At 37.5% G+C, this 22,527-nt stretch overlaps 2 protein-coding genes and 1 long non-coding RNA gene across 13 annotated transcripts; 1 reads left to right on the forward strand and 2 right to left on the reverse strand.

Moving 5' to 3' along the window:
• Positions 1 to 332: 332 nt before the first annotated feature.
• On the reverse strand, positions 333 to 1,292 carry LOC110893172 (leucine-rich repeat extensin-like protein 5). The gene has a single exon (XM_022140291.1). The coding sequence runs from the start codon at positions 1,290 to 1,292 to the stop codon at positions 333 to 335; it is 960 nt and encodes a 319-aa protein (XP_021995983.1).
• Positions 1,293 to 7,460: 6,168 nt separating this feature from the next.
• LOC110895433 (GTP-binding protein At2g22870) lies at positions 7,461 to 9,569 on the forward strand. 2 transcript variants are annotated; one of them, XM_022142744.2, is made up of 5 exons: positions 7,461 to 7,987; positions 8,069 to 8,138; positions 8,441 to 8,603; positions 8,678 to 8,900; positions 9,199 to 9,569. In XM_022142744.2, exons 1-4 carry the CDS (start codon positions 7,540 to 7,542, stop codon positions 8,885 to 8,887), a joined length of 891 nt encoding a protein of 296 aa, XP_021998436.1. In that variant the 5' UTR covers positions 7,461 to 7,539; the 3' UTR covers positions 8,888 to 8,900; positions 9,199 to 9,569. The 2 variants fall into 2 exon arrangements, with proteins under 2 accessions (XP_021998436.1, XP_021998437.1); XM_022142745.2 differs by having other exon boundaries at positions 7,463 to 7,987; positions 9,175 to 9,569.
• A 4,726-nt stretch (positions 9,570 to 14,295) lies between these two features.
• Positions 14,296 to 18,673, reverse strand: LOC110895434. Of its 10 annotated transcripts, none has more exons than XR_002567137.2 (10): positions 18,333 to 18,673; positions 17,875 to 18,203; positions 17,626 to 17,752; positions 17,479 to 17,542; positions 17,190 to 17,403; positions 16,959 to 17,111; positions 15,520 to 15,721; positions 15,188 to 15,286; positions 14,983 to 15,082; positions 14,296 to 14,855 (listed from the first exon to the last, which is right to left on the reverse strand). It is a non-coding gene; the product is annotated as an uncharacterized LOC110895434 (long non-coding RNA). The 10 variants fall into 10 exon arrangements; XR_002567141.2 differs by having other exon boundaries at positions 17,190 to 17,542; positions 17,875 to 17,978; positions 18,161 to 18,208; XR_002567138.2 differs by having other exon boundaries at positions 17,190 to 17,542; positions 17,875 to 17,978; positions 18,161 to 18,203; positions 18,333 to 18,672.
• Between the last annotated feature and the right edge of the window lie 3,854 nt (positions 18,674 to 22,527).

The raw sequence follows: 22,527 nt of genomic DNA on the forward strand, positions 1-22,527 counted from the left end.
TCTTATTATTAAAATGGTAAATTAAAATAATAATTGCTATTTTTCATTTATTCGTATATTATATTCATGCATATAATTTAAAAATGAAAAACTTAAATTAACCGTTTCAAATAAAATTAACTAACACGAGTTTGCCCTAAACGGGACTTTTACACAAATAACATACCCACGCAGGGGCTAAACTAACAAACAAACCCACGCAGGGGTCAAACAGAAACAAACAAACCCACGCAGGGGTGAACAGAAAGGAATAAAATATGCCCACGCAGGGGCAGAGTACAGAAATAAATGTCCTCGCAGGGACATGATTAAATAACTAGCAAACAAAGGATTTAGTAGTCCTTCTTGCTTTTTCCCTTGATTAAATCCACCATTTTCTTAAACATCCCACGATTATGCCGACGATCTTCCCGTAATTTATGCCGCATCTCTCGTCGCACTTCATTTATCCCTTGAAGGATTTCTTGAACTTGTGGCGGCGACATCATCGGTGCCTGCGGTGGTAGCGGATAATGCGGTGATTGAGGAGGCTGCGGCTGCTGATATCCATATGATGGGTATCCATAGGTCGATTGTCCCGTAGCCCAGGGACCTCCAAAAGTACCTTCCGGATGGAGAGAGTTGTAGTTCGCAGCTACCCAGTAGGGATCCTCTGTAAAGTTATAACCTGTGTGGATCGTCTGCTCGAAGGGATTGTATGCTGCCGCGCTAGTATAAGCAGGGATTGGGTCTCCGAAATCCTGTGGTGGTGGTGGCGTGATTGGTGCAGAAGTTACTTCTGAGACGGGATGTGAAGATTCTCCCATCTCTGGTTCTTCGTGAAGTGGCGAGTACCGGCTGCCACCTGAATGTGGAGGGGTGCCGATGCGCACTCCCCCTCGTGCGGAAATCCGTGCGTTCGTTCGCCTTCGCCTCGGAGGCGGGGGAGACAAAACCAGAGGTGGTGGCGGTGGTGGAGTGACCGCGACAAGTCGGGAATCCTCAGAAGGATTCTGCTGCTGCTGTGGCTGCTGTTGAGGCTGATGCTGGGGGTGCAAGGGAGAGCTGTGTTGCGGCTGGTGCAGGGGAGAGTTATGGTAACTAGGGGTAAATACCCAGTCATACTTCCTGAATCTCTCCTCAAAGCTGTCGGGACCATTGTATGGTGATCCCACAAAAGGTGACCCATCAGAAATCTCGATAGGGTGGTTCGGAGTTCCAGATGGTGGCATTGAGGGATCAGTATCTTCATCGACATCCATCGCATTGCCACCAGGAAAATGGTCTTCTGGTCCAAGTGGGTTAAAACCCATAGGCACATCAAGGTAGTCAGCAGGGTTGTACAGGCCTTGGAAAACAGGTGATGGGTGGTCAAAGGGTGATTGGTGTCCTTGGAGAGGAATATAGGACTGGTGAGAGTTGTGGGGCTCATTTTCTTATTGAGGCCCAAAGGAGTGTGGGATAGAAGGTGAGGTACTCAGTGAAACCGAGTGCCTTGCGGGTTCAGTAAAAGACCTCCACAGATTTTGAGCATCTGTGTTATGGGAGCCTGAAGGTGTTCGCCTGTGCGAAGGTCCGGCTTCATGGTCGTTTGGGGCTGCATATGCTCCTTGTCCCCTTCCTCTTCCTCTCATACGTGGCGGCATTTTGTGAACCTGTCAAAAATCAAACAAGTGACACAACAAAATATATATAAGACAAAGTTGGAAAATAAAACAAATTTTGGATATTTCCTAAGTTCTTTGTCTAGACTCGAGAATCGAGGAATGTGCAATTGTGTAACTGAGATTAAACACAGAAGGCTAGTGTTTAATTCACTCAGAGTTGGCTCTGATACCAACCTGTCACACCCCTAATTTCCACGTGTCACCGGTGGGCCCGGTGGGGAGTATAGTGACGTAGTTGGCATCATCATAGACAAACGACACAATATATAAATGCACAGCGGAAGCAAAGATAGATTCATTTCAACTTTAATAGAGTGTAATATCAAATATCACTAATAGTTGAAACGGATCCACAGGCGGATCAAAATAAAATAAGATATTGTTCAACAGATTTATTGTCATCCAAGCTTGCGAGACTTATTGTGGACGCTCTAGAAGACAGCCAGCCTATTACGTGTAGTACCTGCACTTAACCTTTTGGGAAAATACGTCAGTTTACACTGGTAAATACAATTTAACTGACTCATTTTGAAAAGGTTGAAAATTGATTTGAATGCTCAAGGCACAAAACATTTTTATAACTTGGGATAATTATTTATTATAATCTTGTGAACGAATTACATGTTACTTGTGCGTTCAGTAGCCCGGATCTTGTCCGGGTTAAAGATCAATAGACACACCACAATAATGAGCTATACACTGACAGGTGTATGCCTACACCTCGTGCTCTGGTCGTGGCCATCTCGTAAGATGATGCCAAGGATATCCGGGACATGGTCATTAATCCCCCAAAGGCTTAAAGTAAACAAGACTGTTTAAACGAGCCGATCAAATTATTCAATTAACCACCCAAGGATGTAAGATTTGATGCTCGATCAAGCGGTATTCTATATACCGTAACCCAAGCCCTATAGGGAAAATAAGTTAAAAGTATTTACCTTGGTAAGTATAAATCACAACTAGCAAGTGAAGGTAGCTTTTACTGGTTCTTCTATTCTGGAACAAAGGTTTATAATAACCTATTAGATTCCTAACGGATCTTTATTTAAGCCTAAGCTTAGACCGGTTAGTTTTAAGGACGATACGGTTCAAACGCACGATTAAGCGAAGACCGGATAGAACGTGATTTAGACCCGACAAGTTTGAATACTTGTATAATATGGGTATGCTAAATACATTCTGGAATTTGAGACAAAAATGATAATGTTTGACCCGCTTCGGTCAATTTATGCAAACTAGTTACATAAACCGAACCGAACGCTAAAAGAGCGTTACGGGTAACCATAAGAGTCATATGCAAGTTTCCTAAGATAATATGCCTTAAATATGTTATACTATCAGTAAGATGTCTCTTATTATGCCCCATACGAAGTTAAACTCAATTTACGCCTCATAAGGGCATTTTGGTCATTTAAAAGATTATAAAGAGTTAAATTTGTAATCTGAGTTACAGGTCTGATGTATACAGCAAATACACTTAATTTAATATGTTATAACAGTAGGTTATGACCCATATGTGAAACTTATCATTTAAAACCAAACTATGCCCCTTAGGGGTATTTTGGTAATTTCACAAGGGCTTAAATGGTCAAAACTGGAAACCTGAGTTCAAAAACTTGTGCTTACTGTTATTATATAATAATATACTAAAAACATCAGTAGGTATTAACCTTATGTGTCTAAAGTGATTATAGTGCATACTATGCGTTAGAAACGCTTAAAAAGCCGATTTGGAGCCATTTCCGGGTTTTTAAAAGAAAGCTGAGATTTTTATAATTCCAGAAGGCTCAACATATTTTATTTAACAAATAAAATCAGTGGAAAAAGGTTTGGGGTCAAAAGGATTTGTAGAATTCATTTTATGGCCAAAAAGGGCAAAATCGTTATTAACCGAATTAAACTTAGAGACCTATGTTATGCTCAGCCAAAAATTAAATAAAAATCATCAAAAATCCCAAAATATTATATTACATCAGTGGGTAAAAAGTTTTATATCAAAAAGTGGGTTTAAATAGGCTATACGCTAATTACGCCGTTTACTTAACATAAAGCTTTCAAATTACGATATTGAGCATAACTTTTAACCTAGATCTCAAACTGATGTCAAATTTTAAGTGCATGCTTATAAATCAGTAACAAACGTTTCTAATCTTTCACTTTTTCAAAAATCGCGTTTTATAGCAAAAAGGGCATAATAGTCAACTTTTAAACATAAACCGGAAACATGTATATGCATCGGATGAGTATTGAACCAAGTTGTAAAATCTCAGAGAGTTGTACATATATGAAATTGGTTCAAAATAAGCTCTAAGGCAGATCTCAAACATGCATGCACGGATCAGAATTGAGAGTCAAAGAAAAAGTCAATTTATGAGACTTTCGGTTCCGATCCGGGTTTAGACTGAAAATTGTCGAGTTGATCATGAAGAAACATGTTCTTTCATTAATTATAAAGTTATTTTGATGATCAAACAGGTTGCATGTGACCTACATTGTTAATTATGCTAAATTTTGCAAAAACACATTCTGTTGACTTTTTAAGAAAAGCTTTGACTCGACAATCATCATGCTTAGAGTGGGAATCTGAAAATACCCTTTGAGGGTTCGTTACCCACATAAATACCAACTTGTAGGTACTTTCAATTCGAGAAATGACTGGGCCATTTTCGTTTAATCACAAAGTCAAACTAAATTTACGACGGATTGACTTTCGGTTAATAAACTAAGCTAGAACGAATTAGAGAAGGGTATGAACACTTACAAGAGTCCTAATTACAAGTAGGAAGCCCTATGAACCCTTGTTGGTGACCAGAGAGCTCCAGAATTAATCTTGTGAATTTTTTGAATATGCAAGTGTTGAATGTTTGTAACTACAAGACCCTTTTTATGCAAGTTTGATCTCATTAGGAGCTGCCACAAGGGTCTAGGGATGTTGTAAGATGAGTCCAAGTGCCCCTAAATGCATGTAATACCATTGGTGAGTCCCTTGTATCGAGCAACAGCTGTAAACAACTGGCATTTGCCCGTTTTCTGTCGCTGGGCAGGTCACGCGGCCCGCGTAAGGGCCTCCAGGCGGGCCGCCTGGATCCTCCTGACTTGCAAAAACCTTTTAAACCTTTATATTTTGGTCCTTGGTCCTTTGTTACGGGGTTTTGGCTATTTATCTTGCTCATTAGACCTTCAAACTTGATTTTTAAGGACCTTGGGTCATTTACAAACATGGTAAAGTCCTTGGTTAACTTTGTGCTTACCCGAAAAGTCACGAATTTTGACGTTGACGCATTTAACCCTTCGTGCACGGTTTTGATCATAACTTTGTCATACGATAACGAAAATTTATGAAATTTTTACCACATATTCTAGTGAGTATATTTTATCATTACAAAGCTTCGGGTTTGCCAAAAGATCACTCAGAGGTATACATTCAACATGTTGACACAATTAGCCCCCTGTAGTTTGCAATTCCTCACTTTCTTTCATTTTTCGCTTTGTATGATCCATGATATATCCGTTTAGGATTATAAACACCATGTTGGGTTATTGTAGAGCCTATTTTTCCATTGTTGACACTTTGGACCCTTATATTCCCATAGTTTCACTGTTTGTCAACTTTAGTCCCTCTAAAGTATGTTTTCACATATCCAAAGCCTATGCCACGTGTCAATGCATTATTGGACGTAAATTTCCGAGGTGTTACAACCCACCATCTTCAACCTTTTCTTCACTTTCTATCTCAATAATCATTACATTATAGTGCAATTTTCGTCACCAATCAATGATTCAAACACCCAATCAACGTGTTCTTCAACTTTTTTGAAGAAACCTAGTTTAATTTCATACAATATCTCATTTTTCCCGTGATTTTGAAGCGAATCACTGGATTCGTTCCATTCGATCGCTGATAAGTGTTTCGAGCATTCAAATTTCATCAATCGTTGAAGAAATCTGAAAAAAATCGGCTTCGATCTGTATAATTACCCAAAAAAAAAAATTTGAATTGCATTTTTACGATCTGAATTTTTGAATTGAGTCATTGCGTTTTACAAAGGAATGAAAAAACTTTTTTTTTCTGTATTTTCAGTCCATTGCGTTTTAGAAATAAAATATTTTATTTTGTTTTTAGTCCATTGCGTTTTAGGCAAAACACATTTTATGTGTTTTTAGTCCATTGCGTTTAAGAAAAAAAAACACTCTCTTTTGTGTTTTTGTCTATTGCATTTTAGGAAAACACATTTTTATGTGTTTTTGTTCCAATGCGTTTTAGAAAAACACATCTTGAAGTGGTTTTAGTCCATTGTGTTTCAGGTAGAACACATTTTTATGTGTTTTTAGTCCATTGCGGTTTAGAAAAATACTTTCTTTTGTGTTTTTAGTCCATTGCGTTTTAGGTAAAACAATTTTTTATGTGTTTTTAGTCAATTGCGTTTTAGAAAAAATACTTTCTTTTGTATTTTTAATCTATTGCGTTTTAGAAGAAATACTTTTTTTTGTTTTTTTAGTCGATTGTGTTTTAGAAAAAAAATCATTCTTTTATGTTTTTTGTCCACTGCATTTTAGAAAAAACACTTTATTTTGTGTTTTTGATCCATTGCGTTTTAGAAAAAAAAACACTGTCCATTGCGTTTTAGAAAGAACATTTTTTTTGTGTTTTTAGTCTATTGTGTTTTAGAAAAAAAAAATCATTTTTTGTGTTTTTTGTCCATTGCATTTTAGGCATCTGGGTTATCAAAAACTTTTTCTTTCAAAAGTATAGCAATAGTGTGCTCGTTTTAAAGATAAAAAACGATCGTTTTTACGGTGCAATTTAAAAAAAAATACTATCGTATAAAAAAGTTATTAACGTTTTATAAATAGACGAGAATTGGAGTAGAGAAAAACTATTGACCTGAATGGAGTAGAATACACTCAAATTAACCCACGCACCTTCTTGTTTTTGTTCAGTCTCACTCATTTAATCTTAGCACTTGATTAGTTAATAGATGGTCAGGATTACTTGCTATCTTTCCTAGCCAAATAAATTTCGTAGTCCTAACTCTATAGTTCTAAGAGGGTGTTTGGGGTTGAGTTTTGAAGGAGATTTTTAGATTATTGAGTTTTGAAATCGTAAATAATCAGTTTTGAGTTTTTGGGTAAAAAAAATTAAAAAACTGATTATTTGCGTTTAGAAAGTTACAGAACGCAGTTTTCCAAAAGCAGCTCCCCCCTACTGCAACAAAACGCAGTTTTTCAAAAAAATGATTATTTGTGTTTAAAAAGGATTTTCACTTGTTTATTTTTTTAAATATATATTTGCCAAACGTTCAAATAGTTGATTATCTGATTATTATGATATCAAGCAACATAATCAAATCCAAACACTATCTTTGAACGTCACCTTTTTTTTTAAATTTAATTACCTGAGACTGATTATTCAAAAAGCATAATTTAGGGTGTAAGGAGTGGTTAAACATTTTGAAGTGGCAAACCAAAAATCGACCAATTAGAGCGCGCCATGTCAATCAGTCAAAAGTGTTTAAATTTTGGTGAAAAGTGTTGGCAATGGTTTAAACACTTGGTAAAGTGGTAAACTATTTTTTAAAAAAAAAAGGAAAAAGTTGTGATTGGTTGAGATAGGAATGGACCCCACCCACAATACCCCCTCTCTCTCTCACTACCCTCTCTCTCTTATTTTCCCGATCGGCAATATGTTACCGATTTACATCTTCACCGACGCGGCAAAGGGGTTGGCGGCGGTGTTGCCGCGCGGCAAACCAGTTTGCCACTTCCCTTTGCCGCACCACACCATATACCCTTATTTTCAAAACTCTCTAACACAAAAATGCTACCCTCTAACACAAAAATGCTACTTATCCCGTCCTAACTTTTAGGTTTTTAGGTTCATCATCAGTCTACAATGTTACTGCCGGCGGCGAGACTCCGTCTCTTCACTCACCGCTTTTCCTCACTCCTCCCACCACCACCCCTCCATTTTTCACTTCCTTTCAGAAATTCAACATCTCACTCCATCTCTCCCAACATCTCCGCAACCAAAACCCCCAAAATCTCCGTCTCCGACACTACCAAATTCACTCAAACCGTCCTCTTCATTCCGCCGGGAATAAGCCCAGAAGAAGTCACCGAAAACATGATCTTACCCGGTTCCAACATCGTCCTAGGCCCTTACGCCGGTGATGCCAAAGTCAAAGAGGTCCAGTTTGTTAGTAGCAGTGTCCGACCCAAAGACTGCCCCAAAGATGACCGACCCGAGTTTGCCATGTTGGGTCGGTCCAATGTTGGAAAAAGTTCCTTGATTAATTCCTTGGTCAGGAAGAAAGAAGTAGCTCTCACGTCAAAGAAACCAGGTTTTGATTTGGGTTTTATTGAATGAATGTTGTTGTGATTGTGATTGTTAATTAATTTATTGAATGTTGTTGTGACTGTAGGGAAGACTCAGCTTATTAATCATTTTTTGGTAAATCGAAGTTGGTACCTTGTTGATTTGCCTGGCTATGGGTAACCTTAACTTCTAGCTTCGTTTCTGTTATTACATATACATTGCTTTATTTTATCTTTTTTTTTTTTTTGTATTTTTTTAGTACATATGTATCTTAGGATGCTTAGATGTTTAGGAATCAATTTATCCATACACTGGTTTTTGAATCATTAGAAAGTATGCTGTATTTACGGATGTATTCGTCGGCTAATATGCTAGTTCTTTTTTGGTAAAACTGCTTAGTTAACATGTTCATTTGTACCTAAGGATTCTTTTCTTTGTGTTAAGAGAAGGCGACATTTATATTTATATGGTAATGCAGCTTTGCTAACGCCCCAGAATCCACAAGAATGGACTGGTCATCGTTCACAAAAGGTTACTTTCTAAACAGAGAATCGTTAGTATCCGTTTTGCTTCTTGTGGATGCAAGTGTCCCCCCTCAGAAGATTGATCTCGACTGTGCTAATTGGCTGGGGCGAAACAACGTATGCTTTCGTTCCATGTTTTCCATTTATTATGATGTTAATTTGCATCTGACTCATTGATTCTTTGTTTCTAGATTCCGATGACGATTGTTTTCACAAAGTGTGATAAAGTGAAGAACAGTAAAGGAAGACGGCCCGATGAAAACATCAAGAGTTTCCAAGAACTGATTAAAGAAAATTATAAAATTCATCCGCCATGGATAATGACTAGCAGTGCCACCGGGTTCGGTAGGGATGATCTTCTTTTGCATATGTCACAGCTTCGAAACTACTGGGATAATTAGTCTGCTATAGAAGGTAATGGTCGATTTCAGGTACCCTTTTTTTGATGTCATAGTGGGCCCGTTTTGTCATGGCGCGTAACAACTAGGGGTGGCAATCGTGTCGGGTTGATGGGCCCGTCAACCCGAACCCGACCCGTTTTTAATACGGGTCAACCCGAACCTGACCTGTTTTTTTAAACGGGTCGTGTTAGTCGACCCAAACCTGTTTTTTTTTCGTGTCGGGTTAACGGGTCGTGTCAAGAATTGCCGCCGCCCCTAGTAACAACATATGACTTTGACTTGGTCAGATGTTTGACCTTATAACTGTGCAGGATTTTAGTTCTTGGGATCTGTATCGACTTTCTGGTCTTATAAAGCGTGGAGATTGCTGGTGTAATGTACATAAACACGATCCTTATCTTTGGCGATGAGCCCACATGCTCACAAGTTTTGTCATCAGAAGGAATGGAGAGAGTGTTGGTGCGTACTTTTGTATATTAAAGTGTATACCTTTTCGTTATTCTGAAATTACGAATGAGTAATTTGTATGCGAACTACAGATGATCATATCTCATCTCCACTTTTGTCCAAATCGTAACAGTCAAATACAAGAATAACTGGATCGATCATCTAGTCATTATGCAATTGATGCATGGAACGATCGCCAAAATACTAATCCGCCAAGGATAAATCACGTATGATATGAGCATTTGTTTGTTCCTTACAATCTGTTAGCACTTCTAAATGTTAAATCAGTCTAATTAATCTGTGTGTTCGTCCTCTATAGAAGTGGTGTAAGAAATAGTTTAAAAAAATTAATTTGTTTTCCATCTACACACACAAAAGCATATGGGTTTTAAGAAAATTAAACTATGAAACTATCATCATAATGCTCATTAAATTCTACCAATAGCAAAGCTAAGGTAGGGTCTGAGGAGGGTAAGATTTAGACAATCTTACCTCTACCCGTAGGAATAGAGAGACCTTGACTCGTTAGTAGTTTTGCATAAAGACTTGGACATAATGCACATAACACTCAGCAATTGAGACAAAGGCCGATTAGTGTATGTACCCCCTTGTCTTTCAGCTATCAACGCCACCACATGATGCATAATTAACCATCCCCCTCTTTTAACGTTATTTTCACGAAATAAGTAAAATAACGTTAAAATTAGTGCACTCACTTTTGCCTCTAAACGTCCACACATATATGTATTATATGCGCATACCACAAACGGGGTGTATAAACTATGAAACTATGCTACTTTTAAACTTGGATAAAGAGCAGGTTATGCTAAAGGTGGGCAAAACAGAAGATTTTTAAACCAAACCATGTTATAACCCGAACAAAAAACAATTGAACCCGTAAGTTTGACTGTTTGAGACCGGTTTTGGGACCTCTTTGTTGAAACTGGTTTAAACCAAACCTAACCGACCAAAAACCAGTAAAAAGCAGAACTTTTCACTTGGAAATCAATTTGGAACTGAAACCAGTTTGGGCAAAAAAATGATTCTGACTTTTGTTGAGTAGAACCAGAACTGGTTTAGGAAAAAAAAAACATTGCGCAGGTTACGCAATGAAATTTGAAAGTTGAAAAAGATCTCAATTTTTCACTTCGCTCTATGAACGACTCCTGATTAGACTCTTTAAGAATTCCGCTACGTAATATGTTTGAAAAAAAAAAATCTTTTTTGGGTTCTATGAGAATAAATGAATCTATGTAACGAGGTCATCATATACGAGTGTCACATTATTCTACCTTGTAGCCCACAACTGTATTTTTTGTAAATCTTTTGGTAACAATGTTTTACACTTTTACGTGTTGGATTTTGGAGGCCTAAATTCGTGGGTTATGTGGCCAAAAATTTATAGAGAAAAGAGTAAATTACAAGTTTTGTCCTTTATCTTTACATCAAATTTCAAGCGCTATCCTTTAGGCAAAAGTTGACAGGCGGTGTCCTTTACGTTTCAAAATCTTGCAAGTTTTGTCCTTTAGACCAAACCAGGTTAGAAATCTCAGTTAAAATACCTCATGTGCAAGGCACATGAAGGTACAATGGTCTTTTTCCCTCTCAAACCCTTTCTTCACCTTAATCTCTCTCTCTCTGTCTCTATGCTCTATGGCTGGCCACCAAGAACCACCACCAATATCCCCATTCTTCTGAAGTGGTGGACTCGATTGTAGTTATGCTCACTGCAACTTCTCTCCCGTCTTTGAGTTTGCATAAGATTTCAACAAATCCAACAAACAAAGATCAACCCCTATAAAAAAAAAAAAACCCACATCACCAATCTAACGGAGTAATCTTTTCCGGCAGGCTCATCATGGTCCGGGAGCCACTCAACGGTGAGTGAAGGCCACTCGAGTGGGTGTGTGATGACCAGATCGTACAAAAAGGGTGTGTTCTTCTTCCACACTTTGTATTCTTCGTTGATTAGTCTTTCTTCCATTTCACCCCTCATATCATCATCATCTTTGACCATTATTTGGATGGAATTGGGGTGAAAGATTTGATTTTTGGGGGTTCTTTGAAGGTGGAAGATTGATGATGGACAGTATACGGCAACTGCCATTTTAGGCCAATCCTTTAAACAACTGAATTGTAATATACCACATCATCACCATCACACCACATATGGAGACAACTGAGTAAATACATCAGTCCACCATCACTCATATACCCACACCACCACCCACAATCAACCCATCATCAAAAATCAAACCTGTTTGAACTTGAATGGTCAGATTCGCATCTCCAGCGAGATCTAGGGTTCCGATGGCGATTCTATCCTCTCCGATCTTCCTCTTCCCTCCGTTACTGGCGTGTGAGTACTCCATCCCTAGGATTTAAGATTCTCGTTTAGTTGATTCAGAATCAGATCTGTTTGTTCTTGTTTACAGATTTAGATTAATGTGTAATGTTTTGGTGTGAATCAGATCTCGTTTGTTCCTGTTTAGTTGATTTAGAATCAAATCTTGTTTAGTTGAATGATGTTAATGGCTCCAGTGCCACTTATAATGGACAACGAGCGTGTTTAAATGCTGAATTCAGGGATGAATTGAAAGGGGTGACAGGAAAATGACCATTTTACCCTCATGTGCCTTGCACATCAGGTATTTTAACTGAGATTTCTAACTTGGTTTGGTCTAAAGGACAAAACTTGCAAGATTTTGAAACGTAAAGGACACCGCCTGTCAACTTTTTGCCTAAAGGACAACGCCTGAAATTTGATGTAAAGATAAAGGACAAAACTTGTAATTTACTCTAGAGAAAAAAAGGAGCAGGTTTGGCCTAGAGATGGGCATAATAACTGGTTCCAAACCCGATACGGTGGAACCGACCTGGACCCGGTTCCGGTTCCTACCCGGCTAATAGTAGAACCGGTTCCGGGTTCAAAAAACCCGTAGGTTCCGACCCGGTTCCACATTTTATAAATAAAAATCGGTTCGTACCCGGTTCCTACCCGGACCCGGTGCGTACCCGGAACCCGGTTCCTATCCGGAACCGGTTCCGGGTATTACAAAAAAAACCAGATATGCCCATCTCTAAATTATCAATTAATGGTTTAAATAGTAACTTTATGGTATTTAACTATTTACTAGATCCAAAGAATGATTCATCGAGTGATGTTTAAAACCAATCATTCAATCAAATACGTGAAGCAAACGAAATTGTACAGGTTATAAAAGCATAACATGATGAGATACAGATCAGTTCTACCAAAAATAAACATTAAAAAATACAAAACCAAAAATAGCAACAATCCTTATTAAACCTAAGACCTTTACAAACTGATGTTTACCACAAAAATGAGTTGACATGTGTTGTTGGTTCCGTTCGGTAGAAAAAGTAAAAAAACAGCTTTTATCGAGTAAAAACAGGAGGAACCGGTTACGTACAGTATTGACAGCTTTTTGTATTGAAAAACTCAAAAAAACCGGTTTCAAACAATACCCGTACCCGGTTCCAAACAGGACCCGTACCCAGTTCCATTGTACCCGAAACCGGTTACGCCGGTTCTAAATATATTGACGTGTACCCGGGTTGTACCCGGAACCGGTTCCACAGAGAACCCGGTTTTACTCACTTGTATACATACCCGGTTCCAGGTTGGAACCGGTTTCAGGTTTTAAGAATACCCGATTATGCCCGTCTCTAGTTTGGCCCACTTTACATCTAAATCTAGCCCATTTTCTTTAAGGAATAAGTTAGAAACCCTAAATCCTTTTTATAAAAATGTATACTTGTTCTTGTAATTTTTCATCACGAGAGTGATAGTTACTATATCTTGATTGCGGCATGAGGATGTACGTAAATCCTCGTTTTCTTTACTTTTATGCGGATTTATTTTTGTGTGTGTTTGCAACCTGATTCTAACATTACTAGATATAAGTTTATTACACTTATATACCATATAACTTTGCATTGCAATGATTTGAACATGTATCAATTTTGTAAGGACAAACACAATACCACCCGACTACTAAGGTCATAGTTATATAAGTTTAAATATAAATAATTATGCTAGAATATTGTATAGAATGTACTTTACGATTTTGAGTTGGATTATCTTTTGGTATTACATTCTATGTGATTTTATAAAAAGTTACAATTGATGTGTAAATTTAACAAATAAGCAAATATTACTATGTTACTTTTTAACTTCGAGTTCATCAAGTACAACTCAATCTTTTTAACCTTAACTCGAATTTAAAAAATGTGGTTAAAAAAAGACCTTTATGGTCAATTAGGATTTAAAATTTGATGTTCCTTCAACATCCAAAATGGACGTCTTTTGTAGCCACGTCCAAGAATGAAATAGATAAACTAAACAAAAGCCTATCTTTTTTTTTTACTACTGCTTTATTGTATATTGTAGATAAGAGAACAAGGCCCATGCACAAGGGATGTACAAACTTACAACATAAGTATGAGTAGTCATGTCATACCTCCAACACATACAATGCATCATAAAAGGTGTTTGCTTGCATCAAACCAAATATAGGAAAAGGTTTGAGTGATAATCTCTACTGTAGCTACAACTTAGATAGAAGAGTGTTAACCCAAATATGTTCATTCTTATGTAAATAAGATTGATGATATCAATAGGTTTCTATAATAATCATCTTACATTACATACATGTTACCAATGCTATTCATGCAAGTTTTTGTACTATTGATAACTTTAATTAATCGTGTTATGAATTTAAATCGAGATAAATGGTAAACGGGCAACAACTCAAAAATCTTACTAAGCCAAGATCCGTAATGCTTGAAAGTTCTTGCAGGACCCTCTAAAATTTGTGGGCATAGAGCAAAAGCTTATTTTTTTTTAATACACAAAAACGGTCATGAGGTTTATCTAAAAGGTTTCGATTAATTTGATCGCCTAGTTTTTAATAAGTTTTAGGTTAATGTGCCATTCATATTTAATGATTAAGATAATATATAGGAAGTGACTAATTTGAAAAAAGAAATACCGTTGAAGACAAATCTAAGACCATGCGTAGTCGTTTGGGTGAATAATGTCTCACCCTAGGGCGTTTTGCGTCATGTGGCAGCCCAGTCAGCAATGGGACATTATTAGGCGTTTTTACAAAAGCGGTGTAGATGTGTAGTAGGGATGTGGGGCATTATGTTAAATGAGATGTAATATAACTAGTTTAATACCCGTCCGGTGGATGGGTTACGCTAACAGCGTAACAATGCCCCACATGTGTCATCCACTTCACCAGTATCCATTTTTAGGGCATCCACTCAGCTTACTACCACAAATCACCGTCGCTCTTCCCCAAACTTGCATCACCTACCAACATCGACTACCACCGCTTTGCCCCAAATCGATGTCGGCGAACCGCGTAGCTTTATTTGCTCATCAACCAAAACCCAAGCGATGTTTTCCGTTTGAAATTTGGGCTCCAACACCTACACTTGAACCTGGTTTTCGCGGCTTCTCTGTTTCTTTTAATTGAGGTGTCTTCTTTAGCTGGAGAAATGAAAAGACTATGCCATTAATATAAGATTCATAACCACGAAACAAAATCAGTACTTGGATAAAAATGTTTTAACAAACACAGAGTACCATTTATGAACCGGAGATTTAAGTTACTAACCAGAGATTAATGTGACATATTGGCATCCAGATGTCAACAACACATGCATGATGAGTAACAATCTAGATTAATCAACTTCACTGTCAAATGCTCGCTCCAACTGCAATTTGGGAATTACGAATCAAGTGCTCTTTAAATTTCAATATAGCAAATATATAAATATATACACACATATAAAATCCAAATGGTAAAAGATTAAAAGCACCTTGTCATAATCAATATAGCCAATTCGCCGGTACTCATATTCAACTTGTAAGGCACGGTCTCAACAGATATGGATACCATAGATATTTTTTGTATCAATCTAAAAAATGATAAAAGTATAAAAAAAACATATTATAGTAGAATTGGCATTGTGTTAGATGAGAATGAGATGAAATTTTAGATACCCGTCCGTAGGCCGGGTACTTTAACTACATAATGACATAAGTGTTTTTTTTCTTTGCATTAAATGAAAACATTATTTATTTAAAAACACTAAAATATGTGAGATTTTTAATCAAAAGGTGCATTCAAATGTATATCATGACTAAAAACCTGGCAAAGCAAGGTTGCAGGCACTTTCAATGAATCGAATTGTCTTGAGCCTGTAAGTGCGTCATGGACTACTAAAACAAAACATAAATAGTCAGGTGAAATGGAAATGTCAATTAAAAATCATGTAAGGTAAATAATCTTGGTCACAATTCTGGGTGTCTATCTTAGTCATGTCCACGTGTCTTTAGACTTTGGAGACTCCCTGCAAAATAAATAAATATTCAAAGACTACTGAGAGTGATCAAGAAGAATCAATAGCTTGATCATTAAGTAGTTCATGAAATGTAATACAAATAAACAAAACTAAATTGTTTACATAAAAGAATCTCGCTAAGTATCACGAATTTAAGAAAATTCTCAAATTTCAATTCCATCGAATTATATATACTCTTCTAAATACCAAACAACTTTTAATGCATTAATGGACTTGTCTTCTTCATTTCCCATTTTCAAACCCCAACCAAGTGTGCATGCAAGGCTCTATGTACATCACGTCAGTTGAGGTAGTTAACGGTTTCATCTTCCATACAAACATCAACCCTCCCAGTTACTTGTGAAAAACACAACATACATTCAAAATCTTTATGATTTCTCTATGTGTGAGATGGTGAACATGTTTAAAGATTATTTTTCAACAAACAAATTTCTAAATCAAGTTGGTATTTTTATTAGGAAAACCACTTTTTAACCAAAACCAATTTTATATAATTGTTTTTCTTTTTTTTAATTTTTTTAACAGGTTCATGGAGAGCAATGACCTGGACTCTTAAACAAAAACATTATTTGTTAAAAAATGACCCACTACACTTAAAATGAGAACATCAATTATCACTCATGTGTGGCAAAGGGGGCAACATGGGTGAAAACACTATCATCACAACAAACAAAAGCTTAAAATAGGCTAAAACAAATATATAATATAAACTTAGGATTTGTGATTTGTTGGTGGTCAAGATGCACATCAGTTGCAAAGAAAGTGGACCCGTCATCATAAACCCTGTGAGGCGCACATTCAATATAACCCCTTGCGGCGGCGTCTCATAATCGTTTTTTGGGCGAGTGGTCTTGAGGCGCACGCCTCAGCCATTTTTTTAACCATGCTTGGGACTAATTTACCCCCTGTCTAATAACCAAAACCTTGCGAGTTGGTGCCAACACGATGATGTGGAGAGTACTTGGGCTGATGAACCCCTTTTTAAGCTGCTTTATAAATGAATGATAGTAATGAGTTGTATCCATCCACATTCAACAAATCAACATGCAATATTTTGTTGGTAAAATTAATTAGTTAATCATAAAATTATTTTGCTTTGAAATACAATATAATAGATGAATGAAAGTTACAAGTTTATCATGAATGTGAAGTAAAGCCCATGCAATCACTTCAAGTATCTCATTGTATCTTTTAACGTATAAAATGCTAGGTTAAACATACTAACCTTGCACATCATCATCATAAATACTGGAGCAGCAAGCTTGAATATTTGGAGAAGTTCATTAGCAATTAGCTGATGAAAAAGTAATGGCATAACCATTATACCCTTTATCTTTTAGAAATCCAATCAACATAAATCCTGCAAGTGTGCAACCACCTACCATATGTTTAAAGTGTAACACAACAATAAAATACAACATAATAGAAGCATGTTGTAGCTTTTTTTAGAGTAAACCTGAGACGCCATTGTTGCCCATATGCTGCTCTAGTGATACCATAGTCCAAGAATAAGCAGAGGACCACATCACCAATGCCATTGATAAGACTTGCAATTGCCATTGCCTTCAAAGGTCCCCACGAATCGTTCCTCAGAAGTCAAAATGCAACAATACCTGATACTTTGCTAGCTCCATAAGGATCTCGCAGGACCTACCATTCATCTCAGAAAGCTATGAAAACAGAAAACATGTTAACCATTTATACATGAAAAGAACATATCAAATGTGATCATGGTAAATGAGAACATTTCAGCCTCATGAAGACTTTTGGCAGCTCCTACAAAAAGCTCCAAAACACCAACAAAAGCACCTAAACATTAAGAAAAAGATTATTAATTCAAACTCTCAGTTTTAATAAAATGTTTGGAATATCAAAACAACAGTTATACACACCTAAATCTTATGGGCTGCAGTCTATGATGGGAAAGAAGTTTCTTCATCTCATTCTTTGAGAGGCCAAGCTCTTTGCATTTAAAGACCTTCATGCACGTGGCCAAGCTCTTTATAAACAATATCATGCCTATTGAAAAATTACGTATTTCATTTCTTAGTCATTTAGCACATCAGTTGCAAAGAAAGTCAATAAGCAATGGGTAAATTTTGTTAAATCGATTAAAAAAGTATAGGAAGAAGCTGAATTACTGCTGAAGCTAGAGTAAATTTCATATTGTTGCCACTCAATTTCTAATGATCTTGGTCAGATCTTCAAACCTATGCCCAAACTTCAACTCCACATCTAACAACTCCTAGGGTTACAAGTTACAACATCCACAACACAATATGCACAATAATTTCACCATCTCATTCCATATGTATTCAATTAGGCATTGGAATCATATTCACATGATAACAAACAGATCAGACACATAATCATAACTGAAACTGAAACGATTATAAGCAAATAATCGCAACGGAAACTGAAACATACCTCCGTATATGTTCCGAATGATTTCCTGTTGTTTTTCCACCGGCTAACCTTGCATTTGACATCACAATTGATGATCCAACAGTTTATAGATATAGAGATAGATATTAGGTATACAATAACAACTGATTGTTGCGGTTTGTATAGATGTGGAGATGAAAGAGAATTGAAGAACCTGATAGTCGTAGAATTTGACAAGGCGAGGCTTGCCTTGATCGTTAGTTACAATAACCGCTCGTATCATCGCCGACGATTACGTCACTTTCCGGTGAGATATTTGTGTTGTGGACTCGCGGTTTGTTTGGAAGGGGAAGTTAACGGAAAAGGACTGTTATGCTTGATCTTACTTTTCAAAGCGCAATTGGATAGAGAGCGATGGAGGGGAATGGGGCAAAAATCTAGGTTTGAGATACATCAGGTCTGCTTTAAAAGGAAGTGTACAGGGAAGTTACAGGAACGTGGGGAGGAGGAGACTTGGGAGAGATTAAATCACAAAACCGTTCAAAACTTCCTCATTTTAGGAGAGAGAGAGAGTATAACTTCCCTGAACTGCCAGTATTACAGTTTTTTATTTGAGTTTAAAGGGTCAAGATCAAAAGTTGATGAGTTTAGATGGCTAAGATTATCCTAAAAGTTGGTTAGACTTAATGGGTTCCATATATATATATATAATTAAATAAAACAAAAACCATTAAAAAATCTTATTGGATAAAAAAAGGAAGATGGAAGGTGATTGGACAAAGAAAAAGGGGGAAGGCGTGTTTTAAATCACCCTGGAGAGGCTTTTTTCAAAAATAACGCCCAAACACGCCCCGGGGGGTGGGGAAGCGGCGTTATTAGGCGTGATTGGTGACAAATTTTGAAAAATCCACGCCCACTACGGATGGTCTAAGTGTGAATAGCCAAAACGAATTTAACTGAAGGACTTGTAGAGATGTAAGTAAATGACATGTATATTTAGAAAATTGTTGTAATAGGTTTTGACTTATAGCTATTGCTTTTCAGTTTTTGTGTTAACCGGATGAAAGTTTTTTTTATTATCAAGGTTGATTTTTGTAATATTGTTTAATATTTAAAGACTCGCATCTTTTTAGTAAAATTCATTTGAGTTTGAATGTGTATGTAATTAAGGTCGACCATAATCTGATTCACATGACCATGTATATGTCATGTTCGGAGTTCGGACACTCCATATTGCTAGAGTAAAAGATTAATGTGTGAAGAGTACCAAAGTAATATGAATGATGATGAAATTATCATGTTCAAAAAAGAAAGTCGATAATTGTAAAAATGCTTCCTTTTAGGATGATAGTTGGACGTTCTTGCCACTATTTTCCCTCGCCTTTTCAGATTAGAAACTCAGAAAGAGGTGTTCATTTTCGATCGTGTGATTGTTTCAGGTTGTTCTTGGGCTTGGAGGTGTGTCCCTAGGGGGTATAGAGGGAGGAAATGCAGTTTAACAATTTATCATTATTACTGGGAGCTCTACTAAGTTCATTACTACATTGATTGGGAGTCTACATACTCGATTTGTACTCAAGGATTTGGGTACCCTTTTTTATTTCTTGGGTGTTCAAGCAACATTTGATGATGATACCTTACATCTTTCTAAGCAGCGGTATTTGCTTGATTTGTTACAGTGTACCAGTCTTGTTGATTGTAGACCTTTATCGACACTAGTGGCTTCTAAACGAAAACTCTCTCGTTTTGCGGGTATTCTTTATCAGATCCGACACAGTATAAGAGTACAATAGGTGCTTTGTAGTATTTGGTCTTCACCCGCCCTGAGATTGCTTATGCGGTTAGCAAGGTATCTCAGTTTTTACGGACACCTACTAATCATCACTGGGTGGCGATCAAGTGTGTTTTGAAGTATCTTCGTTGTATGGTTTCTTATGGGTTGACTATTCGACGCACTGATTGTTTTGATTTACATGCTTATTCTGAAGTTGATTGGCCGGTTGTCCTAATGATCGATGGTCCAGTACTGGTTACTGTGTAACGCTTCACATTTTTGTACTTTCCTTATTTAGAAATTGTAATTCATATTTTTATTTTTGGAAACTTGTAATCATATCGTATCCTTAATTTATTTCCAATCTTGTAATCCGAGGCTTTGATCATAATGGAAATTCATTTTACACATATACTTGTTACATACTGGGTTATCTGCAATCACACGTCGAATACATGTTTATACGCAAATATCGAGACTCAAAATACTTGTATGTATTAATCTTACATGCATACACTCATACTATGCTTTGTTACACTTTGAATACCTGAAAACGGGTTAAAATACGAGTTTACGACATAAAATAACATGATTACAAATTTCAGGGGCCAAAAATGAAAATTTGCAGACAGGACTCCCAGGCGCCATGTGGGAGAACCCTGGTCATCTCTCGTGACGCACCAGGGAAGTCAATCCGCAGCAGCTCGTTCCCAGCTCGCGGGTTGGTCCATTTTTTGTCACCTTTTCACCTCCAATCACCTCCTAACTCATTTAACTCTAACCCTAATCAATCTCATTATAAATAGGAGCCTCCATACAGTCCTTAACACTTTCCAAACACCAAATTCACTCTCAAATCCTATAAATCTCTCAACAATTTCTGGTTTTGGGCAGAATATCTTTGAAGTTCAAAGTGAGTTCTAACTCACTTCTACTACTTATTATTCGAGTTTTCTTGCTTCAAAACACTTGGACAACATCAAGGTTTGTTACCCAATGTTCACTAATGTGTAACAAGGTGGTACAACTCCAATTTCGGTGTCCAAAGTGGGTTTAATTTTCTGTTTTCACTAAACTTTATAGATGTTCATCTTTTAAGTTCATCTTTTGTGAAGAACTTGTACCCACCTTGTCCTCAATCAAATCCATGATTGTGGGGCTTGTGTGTGGTTGTTCTCCATCAAGTTTAAGGTCCAAGCATCTCTAAACTTTTTGTTTTGACAAGGTTTATACAACCTACAAGTGATGAAACCATCCAAGTCTACCATAGTTCATATGGCAAGACTTGTGTTTTGGTATAGGTGTGAACCATGGAAGCTTGGGCTTTCCAAACTTGTTCCACCACTTCACTTGATGTTTTATCACATTATTCCAACTAGTTTCCTAGACCTAAAGCAACACAACCCCGCCGCATCTCCAACATTTTCCATGATGGGTTGATAATAGTAATCCCTTGGACCTGGGGCTGGTGTAAACATCGGCAAGCTTGTGTTTGAGACTCCCCTGTGTGAAACCGGTAGAGTAACCGCCGTTGTTGTGGATGCAGTCAGAGGTTGAGTCAGCCCTGTACTTTGAGTTGAGGGTTCCGCTTCTTTGATCGCTGTGTTGATGGACCCACCATCATACCCTAGCGGCGTCTCAGCATCAAATTCTATGTTCAAAGACCTTGTAATCGCTAGAGAAGAAACTGTCATAGTCACATTTGTCAAAACCTCACCTTCTTGGCCGGTAGGAGCCGGAACGGCGTTAGTTATTGCAGAACTAATGTTCGAACCACTTATCATGGTAATGGATTCTCAGTATCTGGTCCCACGGATGGTGCCAATGTATAAACGTTACCTAGTTATACGTCAATATGTTAGATGATCCGATCGTATGTGGCCTGAACGTTAATCTTCAAAACAAACTACCGTTAGGACTCGTTACAAGAATGAGGTTATTCCTGTAACCATCATCCGGCGTGAGAATAAGTACTCGTAGATGGGAGAATAAGTGTTTAAGAGAGAGCGATTGAATGAATTTACCTTATGATTTCATTCTCTATAAAGATTTTAGCGAATTACGGTTTCCGCTTAAATCGGAGAGTCGGTTAGCCGCATCTCCTATCTTTTCGGAGATTGCACCGACATTCTATTTGCATGGGAATATCTTCCGTGTCTTTATTATTAATATTCCTTATTTAGTGATGGTTTACCCGACCCCGGATGAACGAGCCGGGTCATTCCTCAACGCGTTCCTTATGACCCTGGTTCGATTCCCACTCTCCTTATTATTTTCTGCGGCATCCAGGTGAAGAGCGAATACGGGTCGTGCCGTGTCTCCGGGCGGGTGGAGGTCGGGTTTTCACGTATCTGGGGAGAGCCAAGGGGCTGACGGCGGTTGAGTAGTCGACCTTGGCCACAGCGCCCGGTGTCACGATGATTAACACGTCGTTCCTTGCCGTTTAAAAAAAAAATCTGACCCTCTGTTTCTTCAAATCACTTTGTTTAACTCGAGATAATATTATATACACACAAATTAATCCTTCTCAATATAAAAATACGTTATCAATGACTCCATGGAATCTTACACCATTGCTTAAAAGTTAACCCGACCCGACCCGATCAAACTCATTAATAACCAACCTCCATAACCC

The sequence above is a fragment of the Helianthus annuus genome, chromosome 12, assembly GCF_002127325.2.
Source record: "Helianthus annuus cultivar XRQ/B chromosome 12, HanXRQr2.0-SUNRISE, whole genome shotgun sequence".
NCBI lineage: Eukaryota > Viridiplantae > Streptophyta > Magnoliopsida > Asterales > Asteraceae > Helianthus > Helianthus annuus.

Bases quoted from the DNA above. Each gene is read 5' to 3' on its own strand.
- LOC110895433 (XM_022142744.2), top strand. From the start codon at position 7,540: ATGTTACTGCCGGCGGCGAGACTCCGTCTCTTCACTCACCGCTTTTCC. The intron at 7,988-8,068 runs GTTTTGATTTGG...TTGTGACTGTAG, and splicing joins TCTCACGTCAAAGAAACCAG to GGAAGACTCAGCTTATTAAT. The intron at 8,139-8,440 runs GTAACCTTAACT...ATGGTAATGCAG, and splicing joins GTTGATTTGCCTGGCTATGG to CTTTGCTAACGCCCCAGAAT.
- LOC110893172 (XM_022140291.1), bottom strand. From the start codon at position 1,292: ATGGGTTTTAACCCACTTGGACCAGAAGACCATTTTCCTGGTGGCAAT.